General features: G+C 40.4%; 1 protein-coding gene across 2 annotated transcripts in view; it reads left to right on the top strand.

Moving 5' to 3' along the window:
* TRAPPC9 (trafficking protein particle complex subunit 9) overlaps positions 1–21,828 on the top strand; it is a 298,285-nt gene that overhangs the window by 87,326 nt on the left and 189,131 nt on the right. For both annotated transcript variants that reach the window (XM_081204403.1, XM_081204404.1), the window contains exon 20: positions 17,100–17,253. In XM_081204403.1, coding sequence (XP_081060529.1) covers positions 17,100–17,253 — 154 coding nt within the window. The remainder of the gene's footprint in view (positions 1–17,099; positions 17,254–21,828) is intronic.

Genomic DNA, 21,828 nt, shown 5'->3' with positions numbered 1-21,828 from the left:
TGTTTCCGGAAGGTATAGATAACAGGCGCTTCTATGTGTTGGAAGTGACATTTGTACTGGTTGTTATTCACACTTCTCAGACAAACAAATTAAGATTATATTGTTGAGTAAAACAAGTAGAGAAATATCAATCTGTACTTTATTGGGGTTTATACCTTCCCAGTGTCCACAATATACATCATAAACGAGACAATGAAAATTTCATGTTTGTAGACCATTTTTGTGATGATGTTCCCCAGGTGAGGATTAAATATGGGACTTTAATTCCTGTATAATTCATTTTATATGAGTAGGACTGTTAATGTCTGAAGATATGGCTCATTTCACCTATATTTTTAGCGTGACTACTAAAAGAAGAATGATTGATGTGTGCTCGTATCAGTAACACTTCATTTAATGTCCCGAGGATTTCTTGAAATAGGTACTTTAACATCTGACCTTCTGTTTGTAAACATGAGTCTCCTTCAGAAGACCCCTCCACCTATTATGCAGATCATATGCCACTTTAGGCAAAAAATACTCTGGTTGTATTCTGCAAAATAAAAGAGACTTAAAACCACCATATTGGCAGATCTGTTTTTGTGTAGGAGATTCTTCAGTTTATCACTTTCTTATTTTAACCTTGAAGTCAAGTTTTGAATCATATGTTACATTCCGGCCTGCTTCTTTACAGGTCTTATTTTGTCTCTTGGTATGAAGTAGAATCCCGAGTCTTGTGTAATTTTTTCTTTGCACCCATCATGAGTTTGGTTTGACTTTTCGTTCTTACCTGCCTATCTTCAAAAAGCAGGTTTTGATTATGGCAACGAGGTCTGATTTTGGAAGGAAAGCCTAATGAACCTATAAAACTGTCTTACATCGTCAGACATTTGATTCAGTACTGTTTGCTCCAACTGGTGGCAAGCAGGAGTCTTGGGGGAAGCGCTGTAGCAGAACGCTGGAGAACCGCTGCTAGTGTGTATAGACCAGGCTTCCTCAACCTCTGCCCTCCAGATGTTTTTGGCCTACAACTCCCATGATCCCTAGCTAGCAGGACCAGTGGTCAGGGATGATGGGAATTGTAGTCTCAAAACATCTGGAGGGCCAAGGTTTTTCTGCCCTATTTTTTTGGCTACAAACTAGTCTTAAGTAAGAACGTAAGAATATTCTGCTGGATCAGGCCAGGGGCCCATCTAGTCCAGTATTCTGTTCTCACAATGGCCAACCAGATGCCTGTTTGACCATTTTTGTTGCCTAGTACATGTATCTAGTTCAATAAGCTTCATCTACTTTGACAGGCCTCCCATGAACAATCATGGATAAGAGTCTCTCAGCTGAGCCTTTACCTAATTTACATTAGCATGCAGATGTGTGTTAACGTCTTAAAAGCTTTGGTACATTACTTCTTAAACACGGTGACGGGAGTAGTGAGTGCTAAATGGAAACTTATAATACTTCCTGAAGAATTTCTGTGACTCTTTTTCATCTTTTCTGACCATAGTGACTGTATTTTGTTGTTGCTGTGAGTCCTATGAGACCAAATAGATGTTTGTTGTATTAAGCCAGCACATAGTGCAATACCCCAATGAAGAAGCCATCTAGATCTTTTGTAGAGCCGATATAAGAGTTACTGGGGCGGCGGCGGGGTATGAAGTGGGAGAATTGCAAAAAGAAACTATTAGCCATCAAAATTGAAACTCCAAGCACACGCTCTGTCTTGAGCTTACTTGCTTTTAGCACAAAGAATGTAATTTTAGGGCACACAAGAGAAAGTCTGTCTCATCTCTGATGAATATTAAGTGCTCTGATAGGCTCATATTTTGAATATTTGAATAGTACTGTGACAGGAAGAGAGGTCTTTGTCTAATAGCTGTAATTGTTCTCTCTGATATACCTGTCTTGTGTTGCTAGAAATGGAGCTTATCTAAGGCTAATATCTGGTAATCCAGAATACCTTTGTGTGACTTATTAATGCTCCATCTCTATTTTTAAATAGCACTGCATTCTTTTATTTCTCTTTTTCCCTGAAGCACTAACGATCTTTTTCGCACGTCAGTATTTGCTCAGGTTTTCTCATTAAGTTTTATAATGGAAACTTCTTCTTAAATAGATTCTTAGGAGGAACCTAACAAAATCACTTAGTGGTGTATTTAATCTACTGGTACTCATCTTTTGAAATCTTTCAGGTGTGCATGTGGAAGAGTATGTTTTAAAGTACTCATTAAGCAGAGGAAAAATAAATGCAAAGTGTCTTGGTAATTTGCAGTTCAGTGTACATTTTATAGGACTCCCTTCCAGTTGAGGTCCAACAAACCCCTTCCCTGTGGAAATTCCAGTACATACTAAATACTTTTAAAATTATTATTTCAGCAGGCATTTTATCTGAGTTCTGAATTTATAGGTTGTTTCCCCCCTTTTTCTTTTTCTACTGAGTTAATTGTATATCACTTTGAGTCTGTCATAATTAAGTGGTATGTAAATAGTTGAATGAAATGAAATCCATTTCAGTACTACCCATAATGAAGGTACTTTCATTAAAATTACATTAAATTTTATTTATACAGTAAGTGTATTGTTTTTTAGCAAGTAGTATCTTCCTCTTAATGGGGCATGTAATAATTTAGCTCAAATACAGTGGAGAACATTTATTGTATTAGCCTCCACACCAATTGCTTTTTGCAGAGCACAGTATACCCTGTTTCATATTCATTCATTGAAAGAGATATGATCAGAGGGACTTGGATAGCAATAGCCACGATGCTATAGAATAGTCTTTCCTCTGAGGTGGAGTTCGATTTCCTTGGCTGTTTAATTTTGGCAGGTGTATGGACTTTCTAGTTAGTGCTTGTTAAAAATTGGTGGGTATTGGTGGGTTTTTAGCTGGTGCTCTTTGTGTGTGCTTTTCTTGAACAGAGTTGCTTTGTGTTACAGGTGTGTAAGTTTTATATCTTTTCTAAGACATGTTGACCATGTGGGAAACTGCCGGTCTGGTGGTGGGATATTATATATGCGTGTGCACATACCAGAGACTTGCTATTTCTAGGTATTTGCAGATGTGTCTCATTAATGACAACAAAGACGTTTTGTAGAAATTGGCTTGGCTATTGAAAAGAAAGGGAGGAAGTCTTAATATCAGTAGAATAGGGACTCTCCTAGTAGTCCCCATGAGAATTCATGGTAAAAAGAACTTGCAAAAAGGCCTTCTTTGTGGTGGCAACCTGAATCCAGAATGTCCTTCTCTTTGAAACATGATTCATAGAATCATGGAATCAAATAAATGTAGAGTTGGAAGGGACACCAAGGGTTTTTTTACATTTGGATTTCAGCAGAATATATTTTTCTTTGGCCAGGTTTTTATAAATTAATTTGTTATAATACTTGTTCTAAAACTTAACAGCTGCAGGTAGTTTTTGTGCTTTCGCTTTGATATTTTATTGCTGTTTTTTGTTATCTCTTGTGTTTTATTTATGGGATGTACTTCATTGTTCTGCTCTTTTACATCACACTGGGCTTCTTTGGGAAGAAGGATTCAGAAAAGAAAGGAATAAATAAATAAATAAATAAATGGTATTGTGCCGGAACATTGGATAACTTTTTAATGAACCAACTGTTTGGTACAGGAATGGGGTTTCATGTGACCCCTCCAAATGTTGTTGAACTCCAACTCCCATCAGCCCCAGACATAAAGCTCCATGGTCAAAAATGTTAGGTGTTGATACGGAGGAGCACAAAATTCCAGCCCCTGGTGTACGATAACATTTATTCTCTTTTAAAAATCAAGCAATACTCTAGCTTTCCCCTCCAAATGAGACAGTTAAAGATTTATGAAACTGAAGCAACTATTCGTGGCAGACTGTCTGCCTTGCCTGTATCGTTTATCACAATAAAAATAATGTTTGGATAGTTAGCAAAGGCACAAAACCTACCATTAGCTGTACCTTGCTGCTCTGTTTTGTTTGCAGTCTTTAAATGGCTTTGAAAATGCTCTTTTCTTTGGCAATTTAAGATTGTGTTGGCTTTTGGAAATCTAGGAGGATTTGTAGAATCTATCACTGAACATCATCAGAGAGTGTAAGAATATGGAGCTGGCTTGTTTCCTTGAGAGATACCTATAATTCTGCACTACAGTGGGCACAGCTTGCGAGGTCATCTGTATTCTTACTGAATGACTTGTTCTCCTTCTGCATAACTAGAGTTTTTCTTTCTCATTTATCTGCAGATTGAAATATATGTCAGCCAGCAGTGTGAATGGCAGTACTATATTAATTTATCATTTGCAACAGTAGGCTCAATTTTTTTATATATAGCAACAGTATGCCTATGCAGGTCATCAAAGGTATTAGTTGATGTTGAGGCAGAGGGATGATCTAATTATGGAAAATCGTGTCTGATTTGTGCACCTTTCAGGGTTTACTCCTTCCCAGAAAATAATTATCTCCCCTAAGCTAAATGATATTGATTTTGAGTAGGAGAGGCAAGGGGGAAATAGCTGACTTGTCAATCATAGCTTTGACATCACTCATTGGCTAAAAACATTGAAAGATGTTGCTGTTTTGTTTAGTCGTGTCCGACTCTTCATGACCCCATGGACCAGAGCACACCAGGCACTCCTATCTTCCACTGTCTCCCGCAGTTTGGTCAAACTCATGCTGGTAGCTTCGAGAACACTGTCCAACCATCTCATCCTCTGTCATCCCCTTCTCCTTGTGCCCTCCATCTTCCCCAACATCAGGGTCTTTTCGAGGGAGTCTTCTCTTCTCATGAGGTGGCCAAACCTGATTTCCTTAAGAATGGATAGGTTTGATCTTCTTGCAGTCCATGGGACTCTCAAGAGTCTCCTCCAGCACCGTAATTCAAAAGCATCAATTCTTCGGCGATCAGCCTTCTTTATGGTCCAGCTCTCACTTCCATACATCACTACTGGCAAAACCATAGCTTTAACTAAACGGACCTTTGTTGGCAAGGTGATGTCTCTGCTTTTTAAGATGCTGAAAGATAGAAGCAACCATTTCACAGAATTTGCTTACACTTAGCTTCATACCTTTCTAGAGATTTATTTTTAGAAAAATTAAATCTGTTTGGGACTGTCAATGGGGCCTTTGTGAGTGGCGCATAATCGCCCCTCGCTTTAACTTTATAGTTTGGGGTTTTTCAGATTGGAGAATATAATTTGGAGGGTCTGTCTTGCAAAGTGCCCTGGCTATATTCACAAAATGTGTTCCGTTTTGCCCAATTTCTTAATGACCTATATGTTACTTGTATGATGTAAAGTATGGTTGAGTTCTGAAAAATATTGCCTACCATCCATCCATACCTTAAAGATTTAACATGGCACTTTTTGCAGTGATCCAGGATCGCTTGGGGTTAGGCAGAGTGTGAAACAACAATGAAGATGTTAAACATTTTTGTACGGCAGTTTTATGCTGCTTTTGGAGTAGAAGGGGCCAGTAACTAATTCTTTACATTGTGTCAGGCTACCAGCAGCATCTTCTGTAACAGATACTGCATTTCTCATTAACGGTGGCTTGAAATTGCCTTCAGTTGCTATAGTAACTATCTCAGCCTTACACACAAGATTTATTCTGAGAAAGGTTATTGCGGGAAATGCTGCTAATTGGGATTATCCCCCCCCCCCCCAATGTTACTATTTAAAAACCCTAACAAAAGTTCTACATATTAATAGCAGAATGGCAGATTTAATTGCAAATAAAAATGTTTTCTTGCTATCATTAGATTTTTAGTTGATTTAGTACCAGCTGACCCCACTGTGTTTTGCCAGATATAGAATATTTATGGTTCTTGGGCCAGCGGGTTTGAAATAATAGTCGGGGGGGTGTATTATTTTTGTTTGTTATTATGGTATGTATTTTGGTTTTTTATATTTAAACTACCCTGTGATCTTTGGATGAAAGGCAATATAGAAATTTTATGAATTAACAATAATAGTAGTAGTAATAATAATAATAATCCTCTGAGCCAGCAATAAAGATGGTAAAAACACCTGTTTGAGGACTGTTTTATACAAAATTTTGTCAGCTGTCTCGGGTTAATTTTTCCCTAAAAGAAGAAATTTGTGGAGTAATAAACAGTGAAAATAATAAGCAGCCGAATGGTAATAGGAGATCACCACAGTATTATTGCTGGCATAAAAATCTGCCTGTCCATTCAACTGCTGTCATTTCAGAATGTCTTAAGTTGTGGGATAATTAACAATGATGAAAGATAAAATGATGAAAGATAAAAATGATGAAAGATTTTTAAAAAATTATTGAAAGATGTTCCAGTAGCACCTTAAAGACCAACTAAGTATACCTACGAAACCTCATACCTAGAAAGTGTATACTTAGTTGGTCTTTAAGGTGCTACTGGAACATCTTTCAATAATTTTTTAAAAAAATCTTTCATCATTGTTATTTATTATGACAGACCAACACGGCTACAATACCTGAATAAGTTGTGGGATGTAATCTGTTGGTGCAGTCAAATGCAACATTCCTTATTTTCCTAGAGTGGGCACAGGCAGGGGGACATCCAATCAGTGTAAACTTCCTGTTCCACTGTTCTGGAGCTCCTCCCCCTGCATGTGATCTGGGAGATGGGCATGGCTCTGGCTGACTTCATAAAAGAGCCCAGTCATGCAGCATTTTCTCAGCTTGTCTTGATTCTTGCTGTCTTGATACTACTGTTGTTCTGTCTCTTGCTGCCATGCTGCTCTCCTGCAGCCATTTTGTTAATTAATTTTTCTGTCTGCTGGTTCTCAGCCAGCAGCACATGAGTTTAATCTCCATATCAGACAAACTCACAGTTTCTTTATGTAACTACCAAGTAAAGCCTGCCTTTCAAGAATCAAATTGTGAACTGAAATGCGAGTAAAATTTTTGTTACTTTACTCAGAAAGACTCTTTTGTCTTTATTCTTTTAAGAGGCATCAAAAGGGGACACCAGGAAATAATCTTAACTAAGAGATTCAGACAAATCTGCAAACTAGCTTCCAGCAATATTGAGGGGAATTTGCTCTGCTACATCACTCACTAGCGTGAGTGAAGGAAGGATAATACTTATTCAATATATCCTTTCCTGCTATCCTTTACATTCCCACATAAGTATATTGTACAGTGGTACCTTGGGTTATGGATGCTTCAGGTTACAGACGCTTCAGGTTACAGACTCTACTAACCCAGAAATAGTACCTCGGGTTAAGAACTTTGCTTCAGGATGAGAACAGAAATCACACAGCAGCAGCGGGAGGCCCCATTAGCTAAAGTGGTGCTTCAGGTTAAGAACAGTTTCAGGTTAAGAACGGACCTCCGGAACAAATTAAGTACTTAACCTGAGGTACCGCTGTACTTTTCTGCTGCTTGCCAAATCCTAGAAAACTGAAGGGGGTTTACAATATCTGACTCTTCCAATCCAAGTTGCTGGTAGTAAAAACAATATGGTAATTTTGGGGATAAGTTAATCCTGATTAGGGTCTTTGAAATTTCATAGCCTGGCTAATAATGGATTGGTAGGCTCCATCAGTGGTTGCACTTCATCAGCAACATTGCCAAATTACCATGCCCAGAATATTTTAACAGCCAGAGAAGTCCACCACATGTGGAAGAGCCCTTTGAAGATAGCATTTACTCCTGTAAAATTCCTGTCTATTTATTTAAGTATCTCCGATGGTCTTTGGAGGTTACTTCATCTCTATTAATTTCCACCAAGACAGCAAGGCTCAGATATGGTACTTGTTCTGTTTACCTAACATGCCGTTTTCAGCCTTTCCCCACTCCTACAGGTTTCCAGTGTCAATAAATTAGAGATGAGAGAGAAAAAAGAGGCACACCTATGGCAAGAAGAACCATAGGATGAGCAGCTTAGAGTGTAGTGGATCTCTGATTCAGCCAGCTGATTTCTGGCTCAGCTACACTCAGCCAGTGTTAAGCCCCCAAGCCTGCTCATCCAAGGATATGCTGGTGTAACTTGATCCAAGGCCAGTGTAAGTGCCCCCCTCCCCGCAAAAGGGGCATTTCATGAGCATGATGGGGGCAGAACCAGAGAGGGAGGAGTTAGGCTGGATCCTAAGCCCATTCAGTTTGGTTCCTAGCAACCTGGCATAGAACACTATTTTAAGGGGTGGTTTTCTGTCGGCCAGAACAGCAGCATCCACTGGCTTAATTTACACCCACTTTCTTTATGGCAACTTCTTGTGCATAGGATTTGGTTCTGGAAGTTGGCTGGATGCACAGGTTTTCAAGCACTGTAAATGCAGGACTGATCCTGAAGCTGAGGCTCCAAGACTTTGGCCACCTCAGGAGAAGAGAAGACTCCTTGGAAAAGACCCTGATGTTGGGAAAGATGGAGGGCACAAGGAGAAGGGGATGACAGAGGACAAGATGGTTGGACAGTGTTCTCGAAGCTACCAGCATGAGTCTGACCAAACTGTGGGAGGCAGTGGAAGACAGGAGTGCCTGGCGTGCTCTGGTCCATGGGGTCACGAAGAGTCGGACACGACTAAATGACTAAACGACTAAACAACAACAACAACAACAACAAATTATATGACCACCTCTTGGGAGATTAATTGTTTAGATATGTATGTTCTGAGCTTAGCCAAATGTAGGGAGCTATCCTATACACCAAAAGCTGGCGTAAGTTCAGCTAGTTTCAGCTGAGCCAGGATGAGCAAGTTACACCACCATATCTTTGGCTGAGCCAGGGTTGGGGACTTTCTGGCTCTGCCAGAGATCAGCTGCATCCTTCGTTCTTAACCCTGGCAGATCTTTGCCATAGGATTCCTCCCTTTGTGGTCTTGCATCAATTTAGACATTTTGATACCAGACAAGTGCTTTTCTTTCTGAAATAAAAGTTCAGTTCTTGAAGGCTATCTTTAGTGGAGAAGTTGAGCAGCTTTTTCCGCTGATGCATTTTCACTAACCAAAACACTGCCTGATCGTTTCTTAGCATTCCTAGGGGATATTTCCCCAATGCCCTCAGCTGCACATTTAGATATTCACATGCACACTAGGGCTTCACCTGGCCTCCTCCAGCATGGAGTTCCAGAATCTTGCAAACTACATTGAATTTTGACTGGGTTCTGATTTCTTCCTAAATGCAGAGAGGTAACCTAGGGAGAAAGGGCTAATCTAGAGCCCATCTCCCTGACATGCTGCCTATATCATAATAGACAAAGAAAAGACTTGTCCTATTGTTGGTGTGTTTCTGCATGGAGCAGGCAACTGAGAGGAGGAAAAAATAAATTAGCAGCATAATAGCTATAAAAACACTCTTATCACCTTGGCGGAGGTCATATCCACATTTTGAAAAGCTCACTTTATCCAGTTTTTATCCTTAGGAATCAATTCAGGCACATGAACAGAATAAAGCAATAGACCCTTCCAAGAAGCATAATATACAGCAATAGTTTACTTGATCCGACTATGTCTCTGTATTCACATTTTCTTTTCTTTCCAGCTCACTTTGGCTGCATGGAAAGATAGAGTGACCTGTAACTGAAATTTCCATAATGAAAATATGTGTTCTGAGTCATCACTATTGAATTCCTTGGCGATTCATTCTTTTAATCCCCTCCAAGCAACGTGAAGCTGATTTCAGGTCTCCAGAGGCAAAGCTTTAACTCTGATGACTAATGCACAGATCTGTGGAGAATATTGTAGAGGTCATCGTATTCCCCCCCCCCCCTACACGCCCTTGCTCTTCAGTTTTACAGTGTGAGCAAACTCTCCTTTTTGCCCGAGAAACTGTGAATCAAAATGAGAATGAAGCTGTACCTATTTCTGATTTTGATACAGAAACAGTATAATCAGTGTGAGAATTCCATTTGTGCACTAGGTATTCCGTGCTTTTCTAGCGTGTGGATCTCAGCTAGTCAAGTCTTTTTCTGCAGTGCTCATTGTGAAAATATCTGGAATTAACGCTATAAGGAAACATGCTTATCCAAAATATTATTGTTATTATATCTTAACCAGTGAACGGAACAGTAAAATGACTCAACAAACATCCCTAAAGTCATTTAAATGCATCTCAAATGTGGAACAAAATGTTGGCGTGGGGAAGCATTTAACACACAAACGTATTTATATAAAATCATCATACAATTAGGAAACAATTTCCTAATATCCTTTCCCCTTTTTCTTTTGGCTAGTTGTTCATAAAAGTTTATCTCCAACAAACAGTTACTGTGAGCATTCCCCTTATAATTGTTCATGTCTGTGTTTATGTGCTTTAAATAGAGCTATGAAGGTGCAAAATTTACACCCACTATCCACAGAAACATTTCCCTTTTTTAGCCAGGGTATTATTTATTTCATCTTTCATTTCTGCTGAAGCAAAAAATACTTGGTTATGTTATTTTATTTACTTATGTCTATCCTGCCCTTTCAGGCTTTCAGGGCAGTGTTATAGATGACAGATAAAAATAACCTTTACATGTAAATTACTCAGCAGACTAAAGGCTCTTAAAATTTTGATTCGTACTTCCTGATTTGATTGGCTGCTAGACAGGCTGTAATACTCCATCTTGAAATAGGTTCAAGACCAACTTGACTTCTTTCATTTGGACTGTAGATGCTAGATTAACACGAAGATAAGGCACTTCAGGTATCTCATAGCAAGTATGTTCAGAACACTGTTCTAATTACATCCTCCACATCCAACACTGAAGACCTCACCTGTCAGATAAAATAAATGATTATATGCAGCATATAAAATGCTTCGATTGCATCTGGCTGAACTCCATGCTGCTTATTTTTTACCAAGCAGTCAAAATAAGACAAACACCTGTTAAGAAAGTTATTTTTAGGTCATGATTGCAGATAGAAATATGCCTGGTTATGGAAATAACTTGTCTGTTTCATTACATCTATACCTATGGTGTGATTTGAAGCTTCAGCATATATACTCTTCCATAGAAGAAACCTTAGTTGTCTTCGACCTTCTCTTCCTACAGGCTGCGCTGTGACCTTCATTACTAAGCTTTTTCTCCTCATATTTTTCCTAACATGAGCAATATGGAATTAAGTTTTAAATTCTTACTTTTAAAAATGTTATGATGTGACTCAGCATTATTAAAAGCTTGAAAGAAATCCCTGCGGAGGCTGCTGTAATGTAATTTCCATAGCAGATATAATAGCCATATTCACATGTAACACTAAACCTTGGCTTGTCTTAATGTCTGAACCGGTCCCAGCTAACTAAACAAAGTTATTTTGGTTGATGTAAAGCCATGTTTTATCATTGGTTTGTGAGTCTTTTCTATGGCGGCACCGTGACTATTGAATACATTCCCCCTGGAATTTGCCTGGCATATTGGTTGTTGGCCTTCAGTTGCCATTGGGTAAATAATGCATGTGGTTTGATGGCCTTGTTCCTGTCTTTCGTGTTTTTATTAATTTTGGTTTTATTTAATCACTATAGTTTTATGAATTCAATATGGATTTTTAGCTCACACTTCACAACAGCAAAATATACAATTATAAAATAAATAAAAACAGTTACAAGCATAAACAAAAGAATTGAAAACAATTTTGGATATATAAAAAAATTAGAAATCAAGATGGCTTGATTCATGCCGTTGCCTATTAACGTTGTTGTTATATTGCATCATCAGAGTGCATGTTGTTTTCCAGAGTACAAGAGGACAGAGTTTGAAATCTGCAGTGTGGAAAGAAATCTCCCATAGAGATAGAATTTCTGTCAGGTGCTTGGAAAACCAGCAACTGGGAGAATAGCTGCTCTGTACATACATTCAGTTTTCAGTAGAAGGTTGGAACAGGTTAATTGGTGATTTATCACTTATACTGAATAGGTTCTATATTTGTGCAGATCACTGAAATATCACAATATTAATTTTCACAGATATATTTTTAGTTTGCTTTTTAAGAACAAGTTTCACATAGCAGCTTACAATTAATTTATCACATTGAGTAAATCAATACAGTTTCAAAACTCAATAAAACCGTATAAATTTTGTTTATATAGCACTAGTTCTTAAAGCTAATCCTAGATTTTTTAAAAATCCCCAATATAACATAGTCACACTAAAACCAGAGTAAAAAGGTGAGTCTTTAAAAGCTTGAATAAAAATATGAGAGTGAGTCTAAGTCCATATGAGGTCTGATTTCATAGTTGTGAGACCTTCACTGATAAGACGCTGTTCTGCATTCTTGCCAGTCTTCTAATTTAGGATGATCTTAAGGTACAGGCAGGTTGATACAGGTGGAAGTGATCCTTAAACTAGCCTGATTCTAAACTGCTCAGGGTTGCGAATGCATTTATGAGCCCTTTGAAGTGTGCTTATAAGCACACCGGCAGCCAGTTCAACTGGCACAACATAGGCGTCATGTGCAGCAGTCGCTATTCACTAATGGAAGTAAGTGAAGTGCTGGAGCACTGGCAATAACATTCAAAGACAAATCAATACAAAATTAATCAGAGGCAAAGTAGACACAGCCTTTCCTTTGCATGCTGCCAGATCAGGAGCAATGCCAGCTTTAAGGCTGAATTATTGGAAAAATAAAACAGCGTATTATCTTATTAAACCTCCTTGGATGGAAGGTAACTAGAGGGTATAATATATATACAGCAGTACAGTGAGGAGGGAAAGTATTTGATCCCCTGCTAAAGTTGCCTGTTTGATCCCTTTGCAAAAGATGACTTAGTACTTGGTGGCAAAACCCTTGTTGGCAATTACAGAGGTCAGACATTTCTTGTAGGTGGCCATCAGGTTTGCACACATCTCAGGAGGTATTTTGCCCCACTCCTCTTTGCAGACCCTCTCCAAGTCAGTAAGATTTCGAGGCTGATGTGTAGCTACTCGAACCTTCAGCTCCCTCCGCAGATTTTCGATGGGATTAAGGTCTGGAGACTGGCTAGGCCACTCCAGGACCTTAATGTGCTTCTTCTGGAGCCACTCCTTGGCCGTGTGTTTTAGGTCATTGTCATGCCTTGGCTGTGTGTTTTGGGTCATTGTCATGCTGGAATACCCATCCTCGACCCATTTTCAATGCCCTGACTGAGGAAAGGAGGTGCTCACCCAAGGTTTGACGATACATGGTCCCGTCCATCGTCCCTTTGATGCGGTGAAGGTGTCCTGTCCCCTTAGCAGAAAAACACCCCCAAAACATAATATGTCCCTCTCCATGTTTGACTATGGGGGTGGTGTTCTTGGGGTCGTAGACAGCATTCCTTCCTCCTCCAAACATGGCGAGTTGAGTTGATGCCAAAGAGCTCGATTTGGGTCTCAACTGACCACAACACTTTCACCCGGTTCTCCTCTGGGTCATTCCAGATGTGCATTGGCAAACTGCAGACGGGCCTGTACATGTGCTGTCTTGAGGAAGGGGACTTTGCAGGCTCTGCAGGATCTCAGTCCTTCACGGCGTAGTGTGTTGCCAACTGTTTTCATGGTGACTACAGTCCCAGCTGCCCTGAGATCATTGACAAATTCCCCCCGTGTAGTTCTGGGCTGCTTCATCACCGTTCTCCTGAACATTGCAACTCCACAAGATGAGATCTTGCACGGAGCCCCAGACTGAGGGAGGTTGACAGTTATTTTGTGTTTCTTCCATTTGCGAATTATCGCTCCAACTGTTGTCACCTTCTCACCAAGCTGCTTGGCAATAGTCTTGTAGCCTAGTCCAGCCTTGTGCAGGTCTACAGTCTTGTCCCTGACATCCTTGGACAGCTCTTTGGTCTTGGTCATGGTGGCTACTTTGGAATCTGCTGGATTGATTGCTTCTGTTGACAGGTGTCTTTTGTACAGGTACAGTAATGAGCTGGGATTACAGGTAAGGCCTCTCCTTTACAGCAGGTGCTTCTAATCTCAGCTCCTTACATACAGTGAAGATACCAGGTAGCCTGACATCTGGCTGGTTGATAGGGGATCAAATACTTATTTCACTCATTATAATGCACATCAATCTCTGACTTTTGTCTTCTGGGTTTCTGGGGTTTTCCCTGTTATTATTCTGTCTCTCACAGCTACAATAAATCTACCATTAAAATTATGGACTGGTCATTTCTTCATCAGAGGGCAAACGGGCAAATTTAGCAGGGGATCAAATACTCCCCCCCCCTCACTGTACCTGTATTTCCATAAGCTAAAACACTTTTTTTTTAAAAAAAAAAACAACAACTACGAGTCAGATTTAATAAGTGGCACTTACTTAATAAGATTTTGAATTTGGCCACCAACTTTTCAGGTGGACTTCTGGTTGTTATAAGTGAAGCAGTTGTGAGGGGATCGTGAAAAGCACACTTGTTTTGTGATTTCTTTTAAACCATTTTGCAGTGTCCTTCTGTCTGGAAAGATTTCACTCTTCACCTAAAAGTCTCTGTTGAAATGATTAGGGGACACAGTTGGTCTATTTTTTCCAGCCAGAACTCACTGGAACTCTCAGGCGGGCGCCATTGCCATTCTAAGAGAACATATTGAGTTCTGGTACCTATTTTTCTAGAAAAACAGTGCTACCTTCAAGTATATATTGCTGTTATTTGAAGTGAGTGGGGTAACCACAGGGGGTAGGCATTGACAAAGTGTCTGGTTTTTAGGGCATGGTAATTGCACGTGTTAACTCTGTTTACACGTGAGGTATGTAATTTCTCGTATATCTGTTCCTAAGTTGTCCACTGCCATCCTCGGTTTTGCCAAAATAGTCTGGTTTCTGTGAACATTAAAATAGAGTTCCCTTTATGATTGGATACAGTGGTGCCTCGCAAGACGAAATTAATTCATTCCGCGAGTTTTTTCGTGTCTTGCGAAGCACGGTGTCGGAAAAGTTTTGGGAAAGCTTCAAAAATCACCAAAAACCTCAAAAAAGGCTACCACACCACGTTCTATGAGTTGCTCCTCGAAGTCAAGTCGCAACTTATTAACGGTGTTAAGAAAAAGGAAACAAACTTGCAAGACGTTTTCGTCCTGCAAAGCAAGCCCATAGGGAAATTCGTCTTGCGAAGCAGCTCAAAAACCGCAAAACCCTTTCGTCTAGCGAGTTTTTCGTCTTGCGAGGCATTCGTCTTGTGGGGCACCACTGTATTTACATCTTTTATTCTGGTAAAATTCATGAGTAATCTCACCCCCCTCCCACAGGTTATTTTATTGGATTTTTACTTTGTTTTAGAAACTTCAGATTTTATTAAATTCTTTTTCTAGAGGGCTACATACTTTAACATATACTAGTTGAAATCTAATGCGTGTATACTTGTAGCACATATGGTTTTTAACTGCTTGGAAGCTGCTTAAGGTGGTTTGGGCCAAAAGGTAGCACAGAAATCCTGATATAAATGATAAACGTTTAAGATTTAGGTGTATATTTTGTGCAATTAATGGACATTTGAGATAGTGGTGGGAAAATCATTCATTTTCTGCAGGCGTCTTTACTAAGCTCTTCTGCCAAACTTTTATAAAACCAGTTTTCGATTATGAGTAAAGGTGGTTCCTGTGGGCTGTATGAGTCATTTTATTCTAAAATCCCATTTCATAATATGGTTTCTAAGCAATGAAAGAATGAGAGGTCCACACTAATTTTAATAAAGGAGCTGCATCACAATCAAATAGCAATAGATAATAATTAAATAAAATTAAATTAATGCCCCCCTTACAGTATAACATCTCCATTTCTAATTGAATATTCTGATGACGTTTAAGCTGACCTACTTCTGAGTGTGCATTAGAGAGTGACTGTGTTCAGTATTTCAAGTAGCTAACTTGTGGGAGACTTTTTGCAAAAACACAATACTTCCTTAACAAAGCGGAGAAAGATTACTGTGGGAACTTCAAAACAAATTGCTATATGAATAGGTACTACAGTCTAGTGTTTGATGTGATTGCTAGAAGAACCTGAAAATATGATGTTTTGATATCTGCCAGTCAAAATGTGAGTCATATTTCCATGATACATTAATTACAATGGTTGTATAGCAAAATATGACTTGAACAAGACCACATGAGTGTCAGGAAAAAGCAGCAATGCAAAAGCCAGCTGCAGGTGGCTGGAAAGCAAAACAGGATGTTGTTGTCTGGAACTGTACTGGTGGGAAAAAGGGGCAGTCCATTCTCTGTACTGAGCACCGGATGTTAGCTCAGAGTGTCATCTGACCTGTACTGGAAGTACAGGGGTGGAGTTGTGACTCTACTGCCGGAGTCTGGAGGGTACAGACACGTTTCTCTGTACTGCAGAATGACAGGAATAAAGACATGTAAATAGGACTCCTGTCTGTCTCTTTTCCCCTCCCTGGGGGAATGCAGGGAGGGAGAAGGAGGAGGGTGTGTTCTTCTCACGTTAGAGGAGGATCGCCGATTGATGACCTTGCCTGCCGGGAGACGCAGACGGGAAGGTCAACAAGTATCTCACTCGATTGCCCGGGGGAGGCCAGTTACCTCTGACTGCGAGCTGAGATACTGACAATGAGTACCTAGAAGAGGCTAGAAACTTAAAACCAAGAGTTTCAACATCTCTGCCTAATTTATTCCTTTCCTCTGAGCTCTACACAGTGTTCCATGCTGGATTTCAATGGAGATCATAGCCATAATACATACATTTTAATCAAATCTATTTATTTGCTTCTAAAGTGGATGTCTGCCGTGTTCCAAATTGTATATGTTTGTGGGTATGCATTTTACAATTGTGTGTTTTAAAGCTCTACATTTTTAAATTGCCTCCTGGTTCTTTGCTTAGTCAAGCTATTCAAGCTGGTAAATAACTTGACTGAGCGGGAGTGGAAGGCTAGATGGATTTGTTTGCGTGAACATGTATGCACAGAAGAATAACACACCCTGGTTTAGTAGCCAACTGCAATTGAGTTTGTATGTGTTTCTGTAGAGTTATTAATTATGATCTGTTCATATGTCGTTCTAGAAGTGTGTGAACTTTAAATAGGATCAATGGCCCTTCCAAATTTGTTTAGGAATAATTTTATTTACAAAAAAAGCTAAATATCTCGCTTAATAACTATATTTACAAGGCGGCGATATCATTTTGGGCTTGTTTCAGTTCTGTTTGTGCTTTGCACCACTACTGCTTACTGATGCTTTTCTGATGTGATGAAAATTGTCGTGCGACCTGCAAGACATTGTTCCATAAAACTTCTCCAATAATAATTGTTGTTTTTTACTGCAGTATGGCTATCCAAGTTGACAAGTTCAACTTTGAGAGCTACCCGGACTCCCCTGGTGAAAGAGCACAATTTACAAACCCAAAGCAGCTGGAGGAAGAGAGACAGCAAGCAAAAGGTCTGGAGATCAACAGCAAGTTAGACATTCTTTGGAAAATCATATCCTTTCAGAAATACTATTTTTTCTTCTTTAAGATACTCTTGTAGGAAGCCTGTGACCTTTAATTCAAATGATTTTTGTAAAGAAGTTTGAAAGAGAACATGGTTTAAAATTGATCATTTAACATAATTATAGAATTCTTAAACTTAATTTTAACTCTTAACTTGTTTAGATTTTTCCAGTATGTTCAGTACGATGCCTTGCAATCCTTTGATTCAAGTGGGCACACTCCAGGGTTCATCTGTTTTCTTGAATAATGCAAGATAAAGAACTGTACTGTGTTTCGTGGAATTGCCTCTGAGATGGCACAGGGCTTGAGAATGCTACTCGGGAGATGGATTATGGCACCACACTGGAGCCCAGCCATAACTGAAACACAGAGTCCAAGGCAGCAGTGCTACCTGCCGAGAGACCAGTCAAGGTTCAGGACTCCCAGCCTGGCAGACAGGATTCCTTGGAACAACTTCTCATGGCAGCAGGGCCTTTATGGCAAGAGTTGGGATCTTCCCGTGAGCCTGAGGATCTAAATTCCTCCCACAATAACTCATTGGTCCAGTAGTAAAGGTGGCATGTAGGAGGAGAGACTGCCTTCAGGTCAGAAACTTCTCCATGCAGGGGTGGGGCCTGGGAAAGGCGACCTAGAGACTTTAAAGGGGTCAGTTGGGCCTTTGTTGGAGCAATTTGTGGACTCAGAGCTGTCTGTGCTGCCGCCTTGTTGGCCTGCCCTGTGGGCTTCTCTGCAGGACAGAACAGGGCAGATTAAACTAACACCTGACCACAATTCAGCTGGAAGGTATAAAGAGAGGATGCTGCTAGCAATAGCTTTCAACATTTTAATTGATTCCTGTAGGAGCCCTTCTCCAAAAGTGCTGGAGGCAGCTGTCAGTCAGAGCAACTTTGAACAGGACCACAGCGGCCCGTTGATTTAAAGCAGCACTTTTCTGTATTTCCACCACAAAAAACATTTTCTGTGGTCTTCCCTAAATTTCAGCTTGTACCATTGAAGGCATCTCCCTGAAACATTTTTTTAAGGAGCACACTATGTTTCCTAATAACTGCTTACACAGTTGGTATCAATGCCTAAAGATGGATCACGTTGCTTCTTCACTTAAACCCCAACTCCAAATATGCTGGCTATACTTGTCAATGAGAAAGGGAAGCCTTTAGTTCTAGGGAGAAGAATCAAAAAGTCCAGGCCCCTCTGTGCATCCTTCAGGACTCTCCCCTGGATAAACCCTTCACTGGCCTGATATGCCCTCTGCTTGAATGAGTTTGCCTTGCTGGAATGTGTTGTTGAATAATGCCTCTTGCTTGTGTGGGTGTATAGATATAAATAAGCACACTACTACTGCTACTGCTACTACTACTACTACTACTACTACTACTACTACTACTAATTTTATTATTATTATTTATACCCCGCCCATCTGGCTGGGTTTCCCCAGCCACTCTGGGCAGCTTCCAACCGAATATTCAAAACAATACAGCATCAAACAAGAGCTTCCCTAAACAGGGCTGCCTTCAGTTGTCTTTTAAAAGTAAAATAGTTGTTTATTGCCTTGACGTCTGATGGGAGGGCGTTCCACAGGGCAGGCGCCACTACTGAGAAGGCCCTCTGATTGGTTCCCTGTAACCTCACTTATCGCAGTGTGGGAACCGCCAGAAGGCCCTCGACGCTGGACCCCAGTGTCCAGGCTGGACGATGGGGGTAGAGACGCTTGTTCAGGTATACAGGACCGAGTCCGTTTAGGGCTTTAAAGGTCAGCATCAACAATTTGAATTGTGCTTGGATACGTACTGGGAGCCAATGAAGATCTTTCATGACCGGTGTTATATGGTCTCGGCAGCAGCCACTCCCAGTCACCAGTCTATCTGCCGCATTCTGGATTAGTTGCAGTTTCCGGGTCACCTTCAAAGGTAGCCCCATGTAGAGCGCGTTGCAGTAGTCCAAGCGGGAGATAACTAGAGCATGCACCACTCTGGCGAGACAGTCTGTGGGCAGATAGGGTCTCAGCCTGCATACCAGATGGAGCTGGTAAACAGCTGCCCTGGACACAGAATTAACCTGCGCCTCCATGGACAGCTGTGAATCCAAAATGACTCCCAGGCTACGCACCTGGTCCTTCAGGGGCACAGTTACCCCATGTTCATGCATAGAAACTTCTGACCTGTGTGTGGCTGGAATGTAGCACACTGGACAAATTAAATGAAAATAGCATTTGTCACAAGGGAATTGAACCCCCGGCTGCAAAAGATTCCCCGTCCCTATTGTTTATTACATGCATCTGCCCAGCTTGTTGCGGTGCGGTGGTGTAAATGTGAAGGTGCATATGTGCTCCTCTTGCATAGGAATAAGTCCTTAGGATTTAAAATACAGATTGAGATATTGTTTATTAAACAGCATCATATACAGTGGTACCTTGGTTTACAACCAAAATCCGATCTGGAGGTGTGTTCGTAAACCAAAACAAGCTGTAACCCAAGGCGCACTTTCGCCAATGGGGCCTCCAAAAAATAATTGTTCATAATCCCCCCCAATGGGTTGTAATCCAAAAAAAGTTCACAAACCGGGACACGTACTTCCGGGTTTGATGTGTTTGTAATCCAAAACGTATGCAAACTAGACTGTTCACAAACCAAGGTACCACTGTAGTGATTTTTATAGTTTAGATTACGGATCCAGTTTTGGGTTGGGGGGGGGTTCCCTCCACCCCCTGTTTCCTAATGAGCATGTGCTAATAGCATCTGCTGTTGTCTGCACACCGGAATCTTGTTGTTGCTGTTCAGTACTTGAACAGATGGCATACCATTTTGAGATTGGCTAATATTTGTGAGTCTGTGCATTTTATTAATATTTTCTAAATATTTAGTGGGTTATTCAAAAGACGTTCTATTTTGGAGAGCCGTTTGGCAGCATTTGAGGAGCAGTTTTGGCAAGCCGGTTGGCTCCTAGGTGCTTAGAAATGGGAAGCAGCACTGCTAGCTGTTTTGAGCACGTCCTCGGGGGAGCCTGCCATCTTCATTCGTGTGGACATGACCAAGCTGAGATGTCGTTGAGACAGGAGTGCAAGCATGCTGGGAATGTGGGCTTTGGGAGAGCACATCTTTGATTGGAATTCTGCCCTGCTGTATGATACCCAAAATCCTCCTGATGCAGCACATGTGGAAGGCGTCGAGGTGTCACTCCTGGTGGTATAAGTCACCCATGACTCACTTAAATAACTAGCAGTCTCTCCCATTGACGCTGAGCTGGACAGGAGTATTGACAAGGCAGCTACTGCAATGGTTCATCTCTCCCCAAGCAATTGGGCTTGGGGAAGAAGCTCCAGTGCTTTTCTCATGACTAATTGCTGGGGGGTGGGAGTGAGAGATGTTTGTGTGTTGGAGAGAGAGAGAGAGAGAGAATGAATGCATGTATGAATGAATGAACGAATGAATGAATATGTGTAGTGGAGCATGAATGAGTTTCTGCTATATGTGAGAATGGATGTGTATGACTGGACGTATGAGAGACTGCTCCACTACTTTTTGCACTGGCCTTGCTCCCACCTCTTGCATGCGGCTACTGGAAGGCTAGCCACAAAGGAATGCTGGCCTTGGGCTGAAAAAGATTCTTCACCCATAGTTTTAGTTATTAAAAGAGAATATGAATTCCAAGGGGACGTGGGTGGCGCTGTGGGTTAAACCACCTTTTTATGAATGCCAAAGGCAAGACGGACACAACGTACACACCTTCATATGGCGATACTAGAAGCCCTTGAGCCAAGTTGGATGAACGAGACAGTTTTAAGTGGGCTTTCTTTTGACATCTCCGTAAGCAAATTTTGTTAATACTGGATAGAGAATGTTCTCCCTTGTGCTTTCATTATACAACTTTAGGCACCTTTGGCTGATTGACATCCGGTACACTTTTAAATGTTTCATCGGCAGGTAGGCTTCTTGGTTTGTTTTTGCTCTTTTTGCATTAGGTATTTTGTGTTTTTATCTTGTATTTTTATGCTGTGAACGTCCTGAGATCTACAGATGAAGGGTGGTATAGAAATTTTATTGATTGATTGATTAAAATAATAATGTGGAGCAACACACAACAAATGTGTTTGGAACGATAAAAATGCAATAATGATCAGTATTCAGAAAGTTCAGAATGCAAATGAGAGGAAATATTTATGGAAAGATGTATTCATTAATCACTTTAAGCAGTTTTCCATTAGTATAATTTCTATTTATGAATATGTGCTAATTCATTTATGCTTGAAGTAGCAGTGGGATGCATTCGTTCACTTGTACCTTTTCACATAGGAAGTGACAAGTGGGACAGAAAGAAACATCTTCATAGCAAAATGCCTGAGGTCAAACTGCATTGCAGAGTGAAAGCAATTAAGGGCTGTAAGGCTCAGTGCAGGGGCAGTGGTGGGAAGAATCTGTACCCACTTGTCTAAGCAGGAGGATATTTTATTAATGCAATATCTCAAAGTAAAAGTTGTCTTGTTGGTACAGTAAACAAGTTTGTTTCTCTTTGCATCCAAATTTATTCTAAAAATATGCTACCAACTTTCTTCAGTGACCTTAAAGGT

The sequence above is a fragment of the Podarcis bocagei genome (assembly GCF_964188305.1).
Source record: "Podarcis bocagei genome assembly, chromosome: 8".
NCBI classification, from domain to species: domain Eukaryota; kingdom Metazoa; phylum Chordata; class Lepidosauria; order Squamata; family Lacertidae; genus Podarcis; species Podarcis bocagei.
The sequence above is the reverse complement of the archived record's forward strand: the minus strand, read 5'-3'. Positions and strand labels throughout refer to the sequence as shown.